The sequence below is a fragment of the Anopheles merus genome, chromosome 2L (assembly GCF_017562075.2).
Source record: "Anopheles merus strain MAF chromosome 2L, AmerM5.1, whole genome shotgun sequence".
Taxonomy (NCBI): Eukaryota; Metazoa; Arthropoda; class Insecta; order Diptera; family Culicidae; genus Anopheles; species Anopheles merus.
Genome location: NC_054083.1, coordinates 18,605,535 through 18,624,659, shown reverse-complemented (window position 1 = coordinate 18,624,659; position 19,125 = coordinate 18,605,535). Strand labels below are relative to the sequence as shown.

At 43.5% G+C, this 19,125-nt stretch overlaps 2 protein-coding genes across 4 annotated transcripts; one reads left to right on the top strand and one right to left on the bottom strand.

The window, feature by feature from the left end:
- Positions 1-405: 405 nt before the first annotated feature.
- Positions 406-1,472, top strand: LOC121592889 (histone H1-like). The gene has a single exon (XM_041914757.1). The coding sequence runs from the start codon at positions 467-469 to the stop codon at positions 1,214-1,216; it is 750 nt and encodes a 249-aa protein (XP_041770691.1). The 5' UTR covers positions 406-466; the 3' UTR covers positions 1,217-1,472.
- An 8,352-nt stretch (positions 1,473-9,824) lies between these two features.
- Positions 9,825-18,288, bottom strand: LOC121592379 (protein transport protein Sec24A). 3 transcript variants are annotated; one of them, XM_041913780.1, is made up of 15 exons: positions 18,128-18,288; positions 13,847-15,717; positions 13,650-13,752; positions 13,444-13,570; positions 13,251-13,360; positions 12,844-13,075; positions 12,606-12,763; positions 12,435-12,508; positions 12,194-12,345; positions 11,845-12,098; positions 11,381-11,746; positions 11,096-11,301; positions 10,920-11,017; positions 10,704-10,842; positions 9,825-10,613 (listed from the first exon to the last, which is right to left on the bottom strand). In XM_041913780.1, the coding sequence occupies exons 2-15, from the start codon at positions 15,688-15,690 to the stop codon at positions 10,502-10,504; spliced, it is 3,975 nt and encodes a 1,324-aa protein (XP_041769714.1). In that variant the 5' UTR covers positions 15,691-15,717; positions 18,128-18,288; the 3' UTR covers positions 9,825-10,501. The 3 variants fall into 3 exon arrangements, with proteins under 3 accessions (XP_041769714.1, XP_041769713.1, XP_041769715.1); XM_041913779.1 differs by having other exon boundaries at positions 18,160-18,288; XM_041913781.1 differs by lacking the exon at positions 18,128-18,288 and adding an exon at positions 17,670-17,760.
- Positions 18,289-19,125: the final 837 nt, after the last annotated feature.

Genomic DNA, 19,125 nt, shown 5'->3' with positions numbered 1-19,125 from the left:
TTTGATGTACTTTGGTAGGAAAAATGTTAAACTCACTATTTTACCACCCTTGAAGTGTCGGAAATGCGGTTTACAGGAGATATACCACAAAACATCCCATCCTATCGCTGCAGCGTCGCGCAAATCGGCACTTCTATCGCTATTGTCGTCTTCGGTAGAGCTATTTTAGAGGTAAAGTATACATTTCTGGAAAGCCTAACATTTTGCCAACCCGAAACAATCATCTTATTCAAGTGTTCAGAGCAAATATGTGGTTATATTTGATAAAAAGTACAACAGTATTTTTGCAACTTTCTTTGACAACCGCATCGAAAATCTGACATAAGCTTTCCATGTGTTTCCTCTCGAGTTCCCAAATTCGAGTCACCCCCGAGCATAGGCGAGCATAAGCATAAACATAAACATTGCTGTGTCAGTGTGTGAGTGAAAGCGAATAACCCCTCAAACAAGCGCGAAAGCAACTACGATGGCCGATTCCGCAGCGACCGAAGTCCCGGCTGCAGCAGCTGCTGCCCCAGCCTCCACGGCCAAGTCACCGAAGAAGCCAAAGGCGGCCGCCGGCCCCAAGAAGCCCAAGCAGCCAGCGGCACATCCTCCGGTCAACGAAATGGTGCTGGCCGCCGTCAAGGCACTCAACGAACGCAACGGTTCCTCGCTGCAGGCGATCAAGAAGTACGTGGCGGCCAACTACAAGGCTGACGTGACCAAGCTGGCCACCTTCTTCAAGAAGGCCCTCAAGACTGCCGTCGCCAACGGCAAGCTGGTCCAGACCAAGGGAACCGGTGCGTCGGGCTCGTTCAAGCTCTCGGCCGCAGCCAAGAAGCCAGCGGTAGAGAAGAAGAAGAAAGCAGCGGCCCCCAAGAAGTCGGCCTCTGCCGCGGACAAGAAGAAGAAGACCGCAGCCAAGAAGCCCGCCGGAGAGAAGAAGGCCGCCGCCAAGAAGACCACCAAGAAGGCTGACGGTGCCGCCGCCAAGAAACCGAAGGCCGCCGCAGCTAAGAAACCCAAGGCCGCCGACGGAGCGAAGAAAGCCGCCAAGAAACCGGCAGCCCCGAAGCAGAAATCCACCAAGCCAACCAAGGCCGCGGCTGCCAAGCCGAAAGCACCGAAACCAAAGAAGGCAGCAGCTCCCGCCAAGAAGGCCGCCGCTCCCAAGAAAGCTGCCGCACCCAAGAAAGCCGCTGCCCCCAAAAAGGCAGCTGCAGCCAAGAAGTAAACCACCTACTACACGTTATACTGCATGCTTCTACAACAGCATTGCAATAACGCTCTCTTGGTTCCAAGCAACAGTCCTTTTCAGGACTACAAATCGAATCATTCAAGAACTTCATCATTTCATTCGAACACCTTCACGCAATAGCAATTACATAGATCGGCGGATTACTCCTGCTCGCTCGAATACTGCATGGCTTGTTCAGCTGGCATGCCATCAAGTTTGTTGTCGTTTCTCTTTCTCTCGTTTTAGATTACATGTTGGCACGCACAACAGGAAATTAACCCAACGGCCAAGCTTTAAGGATAGCTCACACATCGTCTACTTATTCCCAACTCCGCTGTGATTCCGAAACGCATAGGCAAAACTACATGGATGCAGCAGGCCCGGACTGTCGAAGTATAGCAGTGTTCGGAAACGTTTTGTACAGGAGAATCGAACCGTCAAGCGTGCTCCAAGCTCTGGAACCTTTTCATAACCGCAAGTCCTAAGCTCTGAATTATCAGAGTGGAAAATGTATGGCTCTGTTTGTGTAAATGCCGCTCATCTATTTTTGCGACATCCCAACAATGTTAATACCCAAGAACAGGTAATGACGGTTAGTACATACTACGAGAATGTCCAACGAAACCTCACTATGAACATGCTCTCTAGCGACAAACACGCGACGAACATGTTTTTTCGGAGATTGAGCCAGTCTTGCCATACGCCACTATGGGTCGAATGTGCCTTGATAGCTATTGGTACCCTAGCCATTCGGTACAATCATTTACGACCAGTCCAACGATGATTCCTACCCGTAATGCACTGTACTACACAAATTAAACGGGCTCATCCAAAATTACATTTCTAACTAACCCATCGTTTGAGGTGCCATATTACATTGAAGGTAGTACCAACAACTGAACGAACCTAATACCTATACCCATTTTAGGATACAAATATCATCATGTACCTATGCTTCTTCAACCTTACATGATGCTTTGTCCTAATTAGTATCACGTGCATTATCTGTGGTCGAATCATTTTTTTACAGATAGTTTGAGCCGATTGACCTCATTCGCCTCTGTATGATCGGATCAAACTGACGTTCTGAATTCATGCCGATATTTTTATTTGAACTTTTTACCGGATGAATTTGGGATTTGTAAATGTGAACATGGATTTTTTTATTTAGATAATACACAAATGGTGATGTTTTCTCTTGTTGTAGTAATTAAAAACTAGTTAGTTAAAATCTTTCTGTTGATACTCTTCTCTTTAAGATTTTCTCTGTTAGCTTTTGGGTCCGGTCTCATACATTGTTTTCTCTGAAGAATACTATTTATGAAGATCCAAAAAGACATATCGCAACAGAAATCTGTCAGAAGATGTCAGAAAAAGACCAACCGCCGGTGAAGATATGCTATGGAAGTTCAGAATTGATACTAAGATGTCAGCTCACGATATCTTAAACTCCCTAGTGCAGCGGTAAAGTACTGTAGCGAGCCGCATCCGGCACATTGCTGTTTAGATCTTGGCTCTTTAAACATCACATATTTCATAGAAATTGCAGACACCCATGGGCGAAATAAACACTAGGCAAACTAAGCTGCCGCATGGTGTTAATCCAGCACTGCAAGACACTTTTTCTCTTGGTGTATCAGTTTGGCTGTTCAGGTTGAGTCGTTTTGGTCGCTAAGATTATATGGTGTATAAATGCTTTTTGGGGATTTTTCCATGCAAGGCTCAAAGATAAGTGCTCTTGTTACCACACCCTACAAACAACGAGCGGGATATTTTATCATGGTGTGTGTAAAAACCTAGAGTTAAGCGGAGAATCGGTGTGAAATACACGGAGGCGAGAGCGCGTTTTGGTTTCGACACAGTTTTTGGCACTAACACAGTTACACATGTGGAAATGTGTGCGTTCATTTTCGGCCAGCTCGCTCAGTTTGATCTGCTCACAGCGCTGTGCTGATGTCGGTGTCTCGCTTGCACTGCTGCATCGAAAGTTCCTCTGTGTGCTCTCGTTCTTGCTACCACACTAAATCGTCAGTACAGCTCAAGGATCGGCAGCGAGCGGCCGCACGTGCGTCAGCCTAAGTCCTGGACGATTGATGTTATGATTTTGTAAAGTGTTCAGGTGTTCAAGTGTTGTGCGAATTCAAATGAAGCTGCGCGAATGATTCGTAATGCATGTTATGTACATCGCGCAGCTTCATTTCGTACCTTTTTTACAGTAATCAACGTGTACAAAAGGATCTACGCAGATATTCGGCCATTTTAACGTTTGCATCGATGGAGCGATCAATTTTATTTTAGTCAAATATTGTGTATCAACTTACGTAAATGTGTGAAATCGTGTAAAGTTAAAATGTAAATGTTTCAATAAAGTGATGAAAAAAAATCTACGCGTGTTTACGTTTTTGTTTAGCTTTAGATAACAAAAAAATACGCAGCGAGTGTAAGCGATCGCTGAACGAAAGAAACGCACACAGCGCAACACGAAAGAAACTAACACAAGCACACGAAAGGATGCTCGCGTATGGGCGCGAGCATTGAGAGAGCGCACCGTGTATTTTACATGGGAGCGGGAGAGAACCGTGGTACCCGTTCCCGCCCCCTTTTTTAAGCCTAGAAAATCTTCCATCGGCTTAACTCTAGGTTTTTACGCACACCATGATAAAAATTCGTCGCTGTCAACGATCAAGATATATGTGAAACTTTCGCTGCCAGATTCAGTGACATGTAGCAATCATAATACTGAAGCTAGTAAAATTGAACGGGTACGACGCTCGAAATAACATCATCAATATACAGAATCTACGTGTGGACACGGGAAGTGTTAAAAACACCTCAAATAAGTTTAAAATGATTTATTCTCCTGTTCCGGATGGAAATCCTTCGTTGTTGTTTAAAAAATGCAATGATACACTAGGTCCTCTATTAGCGCGTTTATTTCAGTTGTCTCTGAATGATTGTAAAGTACCTGAAATACGGAAAACGTCGTGTATGACTCCATTATTTTAAAAAAGGCGACAGAAATAATGTACCGAGCTATCGAGGGATCACCTCATCATGTGCAGCCTCAAAAGTATTGGAACTGATTATTATACATCAAAAGCTACTAAATGCATCCATGCACAGTTCCGGAGCTGGCACCGCACCACGGCGGCGGAGCTGAGTAACCCAATAGACATTTTCGAGCACGAATAACAGGGAATTCGAGCAAATTCCCTTAAACTGGAGCCTTAAACTTCCCTTAAACTGCACCAGTTTAAGGGAATTTATAAAAAGTTCTGTAAAATCAACTGTGATGCGGCTTTATCGTTGCTTTGTTCTAGATTCAATCGGAAATGATGTTTCGTATCGTTATAGTTGGTCATGTAGCCATTTTATACTTAAATAATATCGATTTTTTTTTATAAAATAACCTCACACAAAATTTGCTTTTGTTTTTTATCAAATACCAAAGCTATGAATGTAAAATGAGCTCGACAGCATCATCCATCAATAGAGGAAAGTCTAATTTACGAACACACCAAATCTTAGCGCTTTCAACACACTTGATCACACACAAATCCACAATTTCAAGTGTATCGAATACTAATCGAGCAGATATGGAAAAACAATTTCGAGCAAATGTCACATGGGAAGTCACGTTTAAAGGAATGTATTAAAAAATCGATAAGTTTGAACATTGTTTAGAAATACTGGACCAACAATGCTACACAACTTCATGCATGTCAATACTGCAAACACATCGGGTGTTAGCTTCCACACTTGCGAGAAGATATATTCGTGTTTAACGCTATCATACAATGCCGACCCTATTACGGACGTCACACGTAGCGTGAACTTTAGCGTAAACTGAATTTCAGCCATACAGCCCAAGGACCGTAAAGATATCAGGTCAAGTTATAAGCCCGTTTTGACAGCTAGGTGGAAGAAGAATCGACGAAGAAAACTGACAGTTAGTTTTCCGCGTTTGGCGAACGCTTCAAGTTCTCGTAGGAAAATTTCCATTTTAAATCACGGGCTGTGTTCTAATAAACTAAAATATTCACCCAAATTGATCTCCACCAAATATTGACCATGCAAAACGTAAACAATCCATCAATACATGTACAAGCGGAAAACCATCTGTCAAAATCGGAGCCCAGGGGGGGGATCGCCAAAAGCGCTATAAGGCAGCGGTAATCGCTGATACGGGCGTACGTGCGTTTTCTGAAAATGTATGGAATTTGACACCCGCAGCGGGTGACAGCCCGCAACCGCACGCGTCAGAATCAAACAATTTTGCTTTTTCCGCACGCACGCCCGCACGCCCGCAGTAGCGATTACCGCTGCCTAACTACACCTCATTATACATTCTACCTTGCATACAGCCCTATAATCTTTTGACAGGAAGTTTACGTTCTCCCATACAAATTAAGCGTAAACTTTTTGAGTTCACGCCTCGTGTGAGTCCGTACATCAAACCGTTATACGGACGTCACACGAAGCGTAAACTTTGGCGTAAACTAAATTTCAGCCATACAACCCTATAATCTTTTGACACGAAGTTTACGCTCTCCCATACAAATCAAGCGTTAACTTTTTGAGTTTACGCCTCGTGTGACGTCCGTATTAGAGCGTTTCCACATACACCGAGACTGCAGCTGAGAGATTGCTGTGAGAGAATTGACAATCGGTTTCTCACGCCGATGTGTGTAGAAGCTCTGAAAAGCGCCGAGATGAGACTTTTAAAATGATGTTCAAAAAATACACTTTAATCGCTGAAATGAAGTCAAAAAAGTTTCTTTTAATTTTTAATAATATTTCTACGATTATTAGACGGCAAAAATGCAAACTATAATTGATCGTTCGCCATAAACTGCCAATTCAATTTTTTCTCAGCTCCATCGTTCTTTGCATGCCGAGGAGATTTCTCTCACCGAAAATGCTGTCAGTCGCTGTCAAAGCATGCTGTCAGTTATTTTCTCAGCTGCTTTCTCGGTGTATGTAGAAACGCTCTTAGTCTGGAGCCGTTGATTCTCAGTCGGCTCCGGAGCCGTTGGGGCGCTCTGAAACACCCATCACTAATATGCACTACATCTTTACACCGGTAGAAAAGTTTTATAATGTTCTGTTAAGTATTAACAGAACAAACGCAGAAATTATTGTTATACAATAATACCAACTACTGTGAAGTGAGACAGAATTATGCAAAATATGAAAAATGAATTAATTGACTACACACTTAAAAATATTTTCCGACCTTGGTTAAATAAACTGCCGAAATCCCTCGGCTATGCTATGTTTTACTGATATGTCAATTGAAAATTTCCCATTGCCGATAATCAGTTTCATTTAAAACTGAAATATCAGTTAAATAAATATTTTAACCGAAACTCGGCAACACAACATGCCGATTAAGTACTTTAACACTGCTTTCACCGAGGTCATCCGTCAAAATAACCGAAATTTCGGCTTTACTATTTGAGATAGCCGAGGCTCGGTTTTATATCTGTCATTCATCATTTTCTTAATCTCGTGATACAGAAACCTTTCGGAGTGATTTTGTGATTTAAAATTAATAGAGTGAAAAATAAATGAAAATATACCCAGCGTGAAGAAACCGAGCATCAGTAGCGTACGTTCGAGCACGGGTGGGGCTAGGAAGCTCTGTCAACGCACGCAGCCAGTGCACATAAGATCGTCGCTTGGAGCCTTATCAAAGGATTATCGGATGCTAGTCCTATTGGACCGACCTATGCCGGTCCGTTCCAACTTTCAGGTTTCATCTCCAGTCACCTTTACGAGGTAAATATCCAAATACTCAGGCAGTCTGCCTGCTCTCATGGTTGAAAGGTCTGAAGTTACCTTTAACAACTTCAACCCCCGTTTCACGGTGGTCGGCTGTTTCCCCACAAATGGTCTTTGACTACTGCGTCACAAACAAATCCATTCAACACGGTCAAACGTGAAGAAAAACCTCTAACTTGCTAACGCAAATATTGATCAACTATGTTTACGAGGTAAATATCCAAATACTCGATCACATGACGTTTAATCAGGATTCACTCAGGCTTGTTTCACTTTGTCCGCTTTACAGAATCGTGTCTATTCTGGTGCCCGCTCCATGCCCGGCTCATCTTCCTGTACCTGTACTACATCCAGACGCTGTACACCATCTGGTGTTGTACCGGCGCTCGTCCTTGCGGTTCCCATCCCACCTTAACTCTCATAAGGATAGGGTGACTTCCTGCCGTCCAACTACAGATACGATGGTGGCATCATGCTGCAGAAGATGTACACCGGCAATCATCATGGGCTCACGCTGCTACGTCTATGGTTATGGCTCGATAAATAATTGTTTTTGTTTATATTACCCAAACTAACTTGTTACGCAAATAAAACCACTAAAATTGAAAAAATAGATGGTTTTTATAGTTAGCTGAAATCTCGAATTGCTCTAACCGAAAATCTCGATTAAACGTGAACGTCAAAACAAAATGTCATTTGCATTTTTAACCGAGATATCGGTAACAGAAATTGAATCGAGATCTTTGCCGAGATCTCGGTTGTGCAGATCTCGGTAAAAATTAACCGAGATTCGGCATTTTTTTAAGAATGTAGATTAGCTCTACGTAACAAACACAGTTAGAAGTTTTTCATACTCACACCATTTTCATCTTTTTGTTTGGTTTGTTTTCTGTACTAAATATAAATTTGCGAATAGCAATGCATTATAATCTACATTACAGCCACCACACATTGTTTCGAGTTTATTGCGGAACGACACCACGAGTGCGTAGTAAAAATGAACACAATGGACGAATTTTGCACAATATCGTTGAGTCGTTTGAAACCGTGTTGCCAACTAGATCAATAATTTGGTCGTGATGACGTTTCACCGATGTTCGAATTGATGGACTTCGAATAGTTTTTTTGCTGTCAATTCAAATACAATAGAACGTCGATTATCCGGGGGCGGATCAACCGGCGGGCGGTTTAACCGTGCGCATAAATGTGACAGCTGTTCAAACGTACAGCGAACATTTGCAGCGACAGCCAAGTGGGCAACCAGATTTTTGTGCAGCTCTGTATAGTCTAGTGGTATTTTTAAAATTCATTTTTGTTCATGAACAGTTGTTAAACCTGTAGTTATTGATTAAAATAATATTTTACTATCGATTAATCGATTGATTCAAGGTGAATTAATAAAAAAACTAGTGCAAATCGATTAACCGGCAACCGTCCAGTCTACTGTAATACTATACAGTTCTACTGTATTATAGAATACCATTTAAAACAGTTACAAATGACAACGATAGAAGCTGGAATGTGATACGGATTATATATTGACCCGCTTGCAGCTTAGAGTAAAAATTAGCTTCCAAAAAGTACACAAAAAGCTGCAAAAATTATGACGTATTCCCCTCTTATAAGATGAAACTTTTATCTCAATTCAACCTCCTACATTAGGGACAATCGCTTGAACACGGCTGTCGATGTTAATTTTCTCAATATTTGAATCAAACATAATACATTGCAGAGATGCAAATTACATGCCAAACAAATTTGCTGATTGGTATTTTATCTCATGTTTATAAGCCTTACTCGTTACAGATACATTACACCAAATTCTTCCACTATCCCGCACTACATAAATTCCTCCCCGCTAGCTTATGTTGATTTGTTTGTCAACCAAACATTCTAACTAACACATGTGATCTAGTTCTGGCATACCTGCATATTTTGAATGTTCGCAATGCGTCACGCGTGTTTCTCTGCGTTTTATCTCACAATGGACGGGCAAACCGAAAGACAAAATTAAACAACGGCAGCCTACATTAAAACGCAAGGGTGTTTTTCCTATAGCAGCGCAACCTTACATCTTGATTAAGCTACGTTCTTACAAATAGGCATGAATAACTTAGCAAAAAGTATAATTTCAAACAAAATTGCAAAAGTACGCATCATATGCGACTTAACTTTGTTAGCTTCTCAACACTACACTGTACAAGCTGTAAAAGAAACAGATTTTAACGGTTTGAGAATGAGATTTTTTATTATCTAAACCTCAAATAAACCTCATCATTGAACTTCTGGTCTGGTTTTGAACGGGGAAAATGTATAGGGCACTGAAAAACAACACAATCAACCCTAGACTGAAGTTAATCATTGAACCTGTATGAACATATAGTATATAAGGCTAAGGGTTATGTATAGAAGAGGGACAACATAGAACTTTAACATGAAAATTGCATCGGTGTAGATTTTGGTTTTTCAATATCTAGGTTCGTTAAAGAACCCACTTTCTTCGATAACGCTGTAACGTGCGAATAGTATTTTCAAAAGTATTTAATAGCAAACAGCTCGATAATTACGTTTAATTCTTATTTCCTTGCTGTCCTGCTCGTTCGTACACGCCTGGTGGTGGCTGCCCAACCTCCGCTTGAGTTTCTGCTTCGAATAAATTGTCTAGTATTAGGAAAACGGTTCATTTGACTACGCGAGAAAAACAATCAAATGTGAAATATTCCCGATCTCCTGTACTAAAATGTCTACAACGTTCGCTTGCATATAACATTTTGATTTGGTTCGTTGGAATATGCCATACATTATTGGGTACTTTTTTCTGTTTATTCATTATTTGTTTCCTAAATTAAAACTAAGATATCATACCTGCCACACTAACTATTCTATTTGCTGTTACACCATGGTGTGTCCCATTACTGCTGCTGGTTCACAAATTTCCACTTTCCATTTGCCAGATGCGATTTTTTGTTCAAATTGTTTATAACCGTCTGCTTAATGCACTGTCGGGCTTTAATACGTACTATTTGGGATTATAATAGATCAACCCATGCCAAAGCAATATCTCTACACACACACACACACACACACACACACACACACACACACACACACACACACACACACACACACACACACACAAACGCGCGCGCGCGCGCACACACACTCTCTGTATTATGCTAGCTCGTTCCGTTTTGAAGACCTGTGTTTATAGTTTCGGGACACTTCTGTTGCAACATCGGTATTTTAAGAGTTTTAAAATCGATCGAACTTATGTTGAATGTCGCTACCTCACCATAGCTACACAACTGTGTATGCGAAATATGCATTGTAGGTTTATTGTGTTTGCACCACGAGCGTACCCGCAAAACAATTAAGCTTAGTAAGTATGCTATATACATACAATGATACTTTTAGTTGCAAAAAATGTTTATCTTTGAAGAGCTGATGTAGAAAAATTCCTCTGGTTCGTGGCCATTTACACTTGCACCATCGCATTGTTTATTTTACTTGCGTACTTAAATGCTGCAAAAACTCGTAGTAGGACAGTGAATTTGGATTACGATCATCTACGAATTTCTCTATCATTGCCGACCTAAATTGGCTGGTATCACTGGAAAAAGAAATGTTCAGCGTTGATCAGTTGCGCGGTACCACCAGTGGCTTTACTAGCGAAGCTACGCTAAAAGCTAAGTTTCCTTACCGAATGACTTGCACATACGATGTGTAAGGTTTTTCTTCATTTACAATATCCAAGAAATTTAACAAAGCTTCACTCGCTTTCGTCTCCCGACTGGGTAGGTCGATGCAAAAATCAGGTATTTCAGCGACTGAGTTGTATCCTACAGATCGGGTAGAGATAAATCTGTAAGTAATTTGCGATCATCACCAAGCAAAACCGCCCTTCGCCCCAACTTACCCAAGATATCTTGCACTATGCTTGAAGCCACATTGGAGCCGATATAAATATACATGTACGGACCGCAATCAAGTAAAAACATCGATCGAGAGTCTAGCCTAGAAAAGGGAGAAAACCAATCGTAAAATTCAAAAAAAAAATCTTCTCATCAACACTTCTCATGACTTGATATTTACTTCTCGGCTGATAAGTGCAATCGTGGCGGCTCTAGCTTGTGTCCGTCATCGACGTAACCACCATTACCCGATACAAACAGGCAATCTAATAGGTAGAAATCGGGATAGATGTACCGCATCAGTTGATCCAGCGGAAGGGATTTCATTTCACTCATGGCAAACACACGATCGTCTAGCCGTGTGCTCGTTCCCGTGCGGAAAGCAGGCTAAAATACAGAGCAATCATAAACATAAGATCCGAACCGTTCGGAGGGAAACTCAAACAAAGAATGCATTGCCACTTACATGCTTCAACATGGCCAGTATGTACAACGGCAGCAGTCGCAGATTTTCCGGCACCATTAGCTTGCTCGACGTTTGGGCCAGATTTTGCACCAGCCTGAACGCACTGATGATGTCGACCGTCGCATTAATGAAGGCATCTCTGGCATCGGACAGACTGGACGTTACGGAACGATCGACGGCCATCTTCGACAGTAGCCCAACTATGCACTGCGGATCAGCCGAGTACATCACCTCCGACAGGCTTTCCGTAACCGGTATGCACAGCGTGTGCACGCGGATACGTCGCTCTGCCTTGCTGCTCGTGTAGAGCAGGGCCGCTTGGAAGCAAACCGTCTTGATTTTGGTTAAGCTTTCCTCGTACGTTATCTGCAACAGAACAATGCGATTCGCTATTAGCATATGCTTGCATCGCCGTAGCGTTGTTGATAAAGCGGCTAGATTGTGGAAGTCCGCACAACACGCACCTGCATTCCAAAGCCTGCGTCCGGATTCACGTTCGGCAGGGACAGTAAGTCCGTCGAGCGGACAAAGAAGTTACCGTGGAATGTGTGTATTGTCAACCCTCGAGTGCACCGTACCCGCATCACCGCCTCGAACCCAATCTTGCGCGTCAGATAACGCTCCAACGACTTACGGAGCGTTTTCACTAGCTGCGGCTTCGATTCACTGTACAGCGGGATGTGGTGCATGCAGCCACCGCTAAATTTGCTAATGCCAGCTGGTAAACAAAAAAAAACAACAATAAGAAGAAACAGTTTAGTTGTGCTGTCAAAATGAACCTAGTATATCCTTTCCCCGCATTTTGCTACTCACAAATTGTTGCTAAATCACAGTATTGACTATTTAGTAAAAATACATCGACGGCAATCTGCTGACCGGAGCACTCCAACGCGAGACGTTTGTAAAAATCTGTAGCCGGTCCTAGGTGGGCCACTTCCTTCGAGGAACGATTGTTTGGATTTTCTCTGGAGAAAGGTAAATGCAAATCGAAAAACCATTAAATGTAGACGATAACCATCATTTTTAATTGAAAACATTATGTTCAATTAAATACCTTGACTGCAGTGCTCCTGGACCGTAGTTGGGTAAACATGTCTGGAACACTGTAACACGTCCACCGGAAGCGCTCTGTAAGAATCAATTACACATAGATAAACGTTTTTTTTTTAAATAGCAACATTCTATCCTTTTTTGTTTTTTTATTATCATATGCACACACACATACCATCAGCTTATATGCCACTTGTAACGCCGCTCCCAGAGCACTATGAGTATCGTGTGTGTGTTCGAATCGCTTGGGCAATTGTTTCAGTAGATCTTTGACCAGCTCTTTGCACGACTTCAAGTTCACTAGCAGATTGTCCGGGTATGGAAGAAACACGTCTAAATGATTAAAAAAAAACAAAGCGAAACAAATGGCTTAATAATGTATTGTTCGTTTTCCAGGTTCAGTTAACAGTTACCTTCAACATCCAAAACCGTCACCTCATGCGGTTGATTGTATTCTTCAGAAATGTTGTAGAAATGAATAGCACTGTTGTACGCAATAAATCCGACCTGCGTACGGGCATCCCCGGGAAGGGAATCCAGATGCTCCATCAGCGTATTGCAAACCGTATACAGGTAGCCCGACTGCTGGGCTAGCGATGATACATCTAATAGGAACAGATAGATGGCCGGTTGTGGTGGACGCAGCTGAGAAAGGGTGGATCGTACATTTTAGTTACGTTTGTCAATGTTTGGAAGACGTTTAGAAGGTAGACCTCTCTTTCTCTCTCTCTCTCTCTCTCTCTCTCTCTCTCTCTCTCTCTCTCTCTCTCTCTCTCTCTCTCTCTCTCTCTCTCTCTCTCTCTCGTTCTTTCTGCCTTACCATGTATTCTGATGGAGCAATAAATTCGATCGTACTGGACTTGATCTCTGGTCTTCTGGTTGGATCGCCATAGGTTTTGGTAACTGGATCATACTGAAATTCTTCCGGCACTATGTGTCAATAGGACAAATAACATCGATATTAATTTTGAGTACATCGAGCAGTAGTAGCCACAAAACAACAGAATACATACGATCGTTTGTACGATAGCAAAGATTGCACTGCCACTTTTTGCTATCCGAGAAGAACACGAATGGATTTATGTACGTCCGGCAGGATTTGCAGCGTACGATTGTGTTGCAGGAGATAACGGGCAGGTTCTGAAAAGCATCATTATGGATAGGGTAAGCGGATCCTGGCCTTGTTTTGTATTATTGTCCATTTGTTTATGCCACTTACATTCAAATCCCGGAACGGATGAATCAACAATCCCAGTGGTAGGCGTGATTTTTGCAACAGCGATGATGATTCCGGTATCTTGTTTAGAGTGCATCGGAATATGCTGCAAGGAGTGTGCAAGGAAGCAATACGCCAAAATTAGAAAATCGTTCGTAGAAAATTAGAAAAAAGTACAAACAACAATCGATAAAACTTACTCAGGATTGCAATTGGCCGAGCTTTGCAGCGGATTCACCAAATGTATCGACGGTGGTGTAACTCGGTCGGTGGGTAAAACGTGTCGATTCTGCAGCAAGTCGATCGCATTGGTGCCCCACAGGCTGTTGAAGCCAGTGCGCACAACATTTCTCGAGTAATCTCGGCCGTACCCACCGTCATCGTATCCCGCCTGATATTTGCTCTGATCGTACTGCTGACGTTGCTGTTGCTGCTGATGCATTTGTTGCTGAGGTTGCATCTGCTGTTGCTGCTGCTGCATATACTGCGGATGGAATTGTTGTTGATTCTGCTGATTGCGCTGTTGCTGTGGTGGCTGCTGGAACTGTTGCTGTTGTTGGGATGGAAGTTGATGCTGTGGCTGGGTCTGTACCGGAGCGCCAGGTTGTTGCATCATAGCAGTGTACGGGTTTTGCGACTGAACCTGACCACCGCTCGCTGGCGGAGGAGCAGCAGCAGCCATTGCCGATGCCGGGGGAAACATGGGCCTTTTGTTCAATGGCGTTTGCCCGGCACCGAGTGCTGTGGGCATATTTGAACCCAAGCAAGCACCTGTCGGTGGAGGAGCATTAAACTTTCCCATCCCAGCGGCTGCCGCCTGGAACGATGGATTAGTGGTGCTACCAGGCCCATTCGGCATTGGTCCTTGAAGCATCGATGATGGCGCCGTTTGTTGCTGCGGCTGCTGTGTATGCTTTAGTGGTGGTTGTGACTGTTGCTGCATTTGTTGATACTGCGCACTGGACGGTGGTGGCGCTTGACCGTACCCCCGAGCAGTCGCTCCTGCCGGATGCGAGGCAAACATAGCCGCTGCGCCCATTGTACCGTTTGTGGTAGCGGTGGAGGCAACTGGTGGCCCACCACCGTTAACCGTTGCTGGTGTTTGTTGCGACTGCTGATTCGGCGCTTGCGTCGTTACTGCTCCTGCGCCAGCTGCCTGCGCAGCAACGCCCATGGTTGGTGGCTGCTGCAGGCTTAGATCCTGCACGCTGGCGGTTAACTTTTGCACACTTTGCTGCTGTCCGCCCAGTATCGTCGGACCGGTCAGCGTTGGCGTAGAAGCGTTCAGTGGCGTCGACATACCGGATGAACTTTTTGGTGGCGTGTTGATGAGATGGGCTGCGCCGGGCTGCTGTGGCATCTTCGCACTGGACCAATTGTTGTTGGGACTGAGGTTGTAGCCGCTAGCGGTAGCCTGCCCACTCGGGAGCGTCTGAGGTGCGGCTGGTGGCGGTGGTTGAAGTTGACTAGATGCCATCGACGGAAGATTGTTGTTGTTGTGGTTGTTGTTACCGTTGGTTGTAGGATAGGGCCGCGCCGGTTCGGGCGCTAGTGCCGGCGCCGTCCTGGGGGCTGCCACAGTCGCTGGTGGCATACCATTGCTCCCGAAGGCCGGTGAAGATGTACGCGACGAGGTGGTACTGTTCCCGTTCGTAGTTGCCCAGTTCTGTACAATGTTAGTTCGAATCTGCGTAGGCACTGCTGATCCTTGCGACGGTATGGGGAATGCTGCGGCCGCCGCTTGCGGTCCTCCGGCGACACCACCAGCACCAGCAGCAGTGAACGGCTTCGCTGTAGTGGGCGGAAGCTGACTGTTCGCTATCGCTGGCGGAGGACCATTCGGCAATGTAGGTCCCTTGGATACGTTCGATGCGTCTCCAGATTGTCCCTTATACAGTTGCTGGTCTTGACTTTGCTGCTGCTGGAGTTGTTGTGGTTGCTGCTGCTGCTGTTGTTGCGGGTACTGATACTGCTGACTTTGGCCGTTGGAAGTGTGTGGGAAACCGTTGGGCATTCCATAATATTGTGGTGGATAAGACATCATCCAGATGTAGTGGACGCTTTAATAGAGCTAAAATTAATAACAAAATAATAAATCAATATAGTGAATGCAAGAAAAACTACCCACTGTTATTAATTAATTATTAATTTGCACACTGCCCTTCAAGACCCTCAATTTCGTACAACGATGTATCGATATGAAACAACATATCGTGGCCTGTCTCAACGTTTCTATACATACATACTTCCCTACAAGTATGAAAATTGTTAAGAAGTTAGCTCCGAAGTTTTCTGGAATCGCTTCCGGATAGTAGGTCCGGAATCAATTTTCGGAATCGATTCCGGAATCTCAGGAATTGGTCCAGAAATAGGCTTCGGAATTGGTTTCCATGATCGGCTCTCGAATTGGCTCCGGAATTGATTCCAATACGCAATCAGAATCGTGTAGGTCCGATTCCGAGCTCATACCACTATTCAGAATACTTCAGTTTTTAAGGATAATAATTAAAACTTGATTTCCTTAACATAAGTCTCGGCAATAACACGATCTGTTGCCATGTAATTACGATGTAATAAGTTAATGTTTTATTGAAACAAAACAAAGACACGTGTAATGAAAAAAAGGAAGTTCTACGCAAAGCTGCGCGAGGCTTGGAAATTATCAATTCATTAAAAAGAAACAGCTTTGCATTCGTAATGTGCGTCGTACTACACAAACACAGCCAAAAAGCAGCTCCTCATCTCGCGCAAATGTTGATCTGCTCTGCCCAGACTGTGTCACTACCACAAAGGGACAGTGGAACAGACGGCTTATTCAACAACCTTGCTAAGCAGCCGTAAATAAAGTGCTGTTGGTGACCGTGAAGGTCCCAGGGAAAGACAGTGGAATGAACTTCCTTCAACCCGCACGCATATGTCGACTATTTGTGAAGGTTTTGTTTTATTTTAAAGAGGACAGATGTGGACAGAAGGTGAACAAACGTTGCTATCAGGAGGAGTAGCAATTATTTCTTATCAAAAATTGACGATGCGCGATTAGGCCACTACTACAGAGACTCCTTTACCTCGTCTCGTTTTCACTCGGCTCGAACACTATGAGATGCACATGTATAGCCACGTGTTTAATTGCTACGTGTAGGGCCAGCTTTCATTGAAATGGTTGTATTGAAATATCGCGTAAAACGTATGTTCTACGTGATCAACGGTGGTAATACAATTCAATACTATCCAAGTATCAGTTGCCCCTGTTCAGTTCCAGTGGAACAATCATTACCAAAATGTGCGATTCATTGGGCGAGAATCAAAATTTCGTGTTCATGATGACGTAAAATTATCTTTAATACTTGAATAAATGTAAACAAAAACTATGGAAACAAAGCAATCTAAAGTTCAGCGCAGCCTTAAGCTAACTGCTGATTCATTATTGTGGTGGTGACGCACGATCGCACAGCTGAGGATGGGTAGGAAAATGATGCGACTAATACAAAGTGAAACTGCTACGTGATCGTAATTCAACTGTTTGTTACAATATTTTGATAATATTGAACGCCGTACATATTGTGCAGCTATTTGTTGAAATTATAGCAAACTTTTCGTATTTTAAGTTAATTGAACACTATCTCTACAAGTGTTCTACAATCTCCAAAAAAAACTGAAAGGTTTGCTTGACACACTCTCGAGGTCAGGCAGCTCTAGACAATGCAGAGCAGCAACAACATCGATCATAATTGGTGGCGTCCTTCCACCATGTTAATGACCCAATTTGTGCCGAACAGAACGAAACGTTCCTTTATCGTGCACAGATACACAAACACACACATAGAAGCAGACAAATCGACAAGGGCAAACGGAAATCCCAGCCAATGGATTATGAACCCATTGCAAGTGAGGAGGACGACTACGACTTCATTCAAGGAACAATCCGGCCCAAACTCTGCCCTCTGTCCGTTTAATTCAGAGACACGTTGACCCTCGCTTCACACACAACGCAACACACGCTCACACACTAGCATACACACATACGCTCACACACACGCACGTCAGTAATTGAATGCAAATCGCAATACACGTTCAAACGAAATCATCCTCATTCAAGGAACCACTGCACACGGAGGGGTTACAAACGGGCCTGCTTTAATCAACTGCAACTTCACCACAGTACCATGGGGATCGATTCGGGTGGGTAGATTTTCCACTCTTGCACTTTGCAGCAATATAGCAGGTAAGGCTAATTGCAATACCATTTCACTATGCGCGACACCACCGAAACCTTCACCAGCTTTCGAGAACAACCTACTCCGTGCGAACGACACCACTTCCAACTCATCATGAATCGAGCCAATTTTTTTCGTAATCATTTTACACACTGCCAATCGAAAGCAAGGAGGAGGGAGGCACATTCCACAAATGCAGCGAACGATACATATCTACATCGCGCTCGCTGCGGGATCTGCATTTCGTTAGCACGGAACTCACATTACCTAGCTGTACTATCAATCGTACGATTGCTTACATTTATTCGCTAACGTGGCGTGTAATTTCGGTGAAAACTATCCGCACTCTTGGCCACTATCGAACACGGGAAAATAGGCACCACCAAGTTCCGAACTGCGCGAAAGAGGAAAAGATGCGAAAATGCGACTTGACAGCTATGTTACGTGGCCACGAGCTGACGTTGTCATGCCTGTCAACGTCCACAGCGCACCCAAGGTACAATTTTTAAGGGGCAAAATGGTTGATTTTTGGTCGTATAGTGGTTGAAATTTTATTTAAGGACTTTTCATTGGATTTCACTGCACTGTTGTAGTGTTAGTGTTGTAGTGTAGTGATAAGGAAGCCACACGAGGCGATAACTCAAAAATTTTACGCTTGCTTTGTATAAGCGACCACTAAACGACCACTGAACGGGTTCTAAACGACTCAAGCTCTCTACCTAAACGGAATATAGAAAGATTTCGTTTAGCAGACGGCAAATGACTCATGCATTCTAAAAATAGCAAAAAGCTGGTGCCGCCATCTGTGTATGAGATACCCAACCAGTTGAGCTTCCTCGCTTGGAGAGCTTTCTCATTCCCTCTGGACTGTTATATGGTTTCGCATTGAAGTTATGCATCGCTAGAACTAGAACGGCGATACGATTGTTTAAATACTAAACTCCAATGAAAACCACCAGCTCTGAAGCAAGTGAGATTTGCGTAAGGTCGTTGATGTTGATACCCGCGTATCTGACCACACGACCATTCATATAGATTTTTGCTCAGAAAGTTAGAAGGCTATATAGGTCATTATAAGATGAAACTTGTCGAAACACATTGCAAGAAAAGGACAGCAATACAATGATGAGTTATAATACGCCATCTTTTGAATAAAGCAATGAAGCTATGGAGCTTTAATTGTTTCTATGGATATTAAATTTTCCAGTCGTTTAAGCTTAATCTGTGGCGCTTGGGAAAAGGCGGTGGCGCCATCTGTTGGTGGG